This window comes from Bison bison, unplaced genomic scaffold (assembly GCF_000754665.1).
Source record: "Bison bison bison isolate TAMUID 2011002044 unplaced genomic scaffold, Bison_UMD1.0 scf7180017846739, whole genome shotgun sequence".
Classification (NCBI taxonomy): Eukaryota; Metazoa; Chordata; class Mammalia; order Artiodactyla; family Bovidae; genus Bison; species Bison bison.
Window position 1 is genome coordinate 13,906 of NW_011477312.1, and position 1,121 is coordinate 15,026.

The 1,121-nt window shown below is 41.4% G+C and overlaps 1 protein-coding gene across 1 annotated transcript; it reads left to right on the plus strand.

The window, feature by feature from the left end:
* The first annotated feature begins 762 nt into the window (after window positions 1-762).
* LOC104989068 (HIG1 domain family member 1A, mitochondrial) lies at window positions 763-1,115 on the plus strand. The gene has a single exon (XM_010840617.1). The coding sequence runs from the start codon at window positions 790-792 to the stop codon at window positions 1,069-1,071; it is 282 nt and encodes a 93-aa protein (XP_010838919.1). The 5' UTR covers window positions 763-789; the 3' UTR covers window positions 1,072-1,115.
* Window positions 1,116-1,121: the final 6 nt, after the last annotated feature.

Here is a 1,121-nt window from a genome sequence, read left to right on the forward strand (position 1 = left end):
CCAGGCTCCCCCGTCCCTGGGATTCTCCAGGCAAGAACACTGGAGTGGGTTGCCATTTCCTTCTCCAAATAGAAAATGAAACAACTGACAAAGAATTAATCTAAAAAATATACAAGGAAGTCTGCAATTCCAGAAAAATAAACGACCCAATCAAAAAATGGGCCAACGATCTAAACAGAAATTTCTCCAAAGAAGAGATACAGATGGCTAACAAACACATGAAAAGATGCTCAACATTACTCATTATCAGAGAAATGCAAATCAAAACCACAATGAGGTACCATTTCAGGCCAGTCAGAATGGCTGCTATCCAAAAGCCTACAAGCAATAAATGCTGGAGAGGGTGTGGAGTAAAGGGAACCCTCTTACACTGTTGGTGGGAATGCAAACTAGTACAACCACTATGGAGAATAGTGTGGAGATTCCTTAAAAATCTAGAACTAGAACTGCCATACAACCCAGCAATCCCACTGCTGGGCATACACACCGAGGAAACCAGAATTGAAAGAGACACATGTACCCCAATGTTCATCGCAGCACTGTTTATCATAGCCAGGACATGGAAGTAACCTAGATGTCCATCAGCAGGTGAATTAAGAAAGCTGTGGTACATATACACAATGGAGTATTACTCAGCCATTAAAAAGAATACATTTGAATCAGTTCTAATGAGGTAGATGAAACTGGAGCCTATTATACAGATGAAGTAAGTCAGAAATAAAAACACCAATACAGAATACGGTAGGAACCTGAAAAGTCTTGAAGTTGTCTGAAGAGTCTTCAATCACTATGTCAAGCGACACAGATATTTCTCTTTCTTCATATGATGAAGATCAGGGATCTAAACTTATCCGAAAAGCTAGAGAGGCACCATTTGTCCCCATTGGAATGGCAGGTTTTGCAGCAATTGTTGCATATGGATTATATAGATTGAAGAGCAGGGGACATACTAAAATGTCTGTTCACCTGATCCACATGCGTGTGGCAGCCCAAGGCTTTGTTGTGGGAGCAATGACTCTTGGTATGGGCTATTCCCTGTATCAAGAATTCTGGGGGAAACCTAAACCTTAGAAGAGGAGATGCTGTCTTGGTCGTCTTGGTGGTGCTTGCTTTAGTTAGAC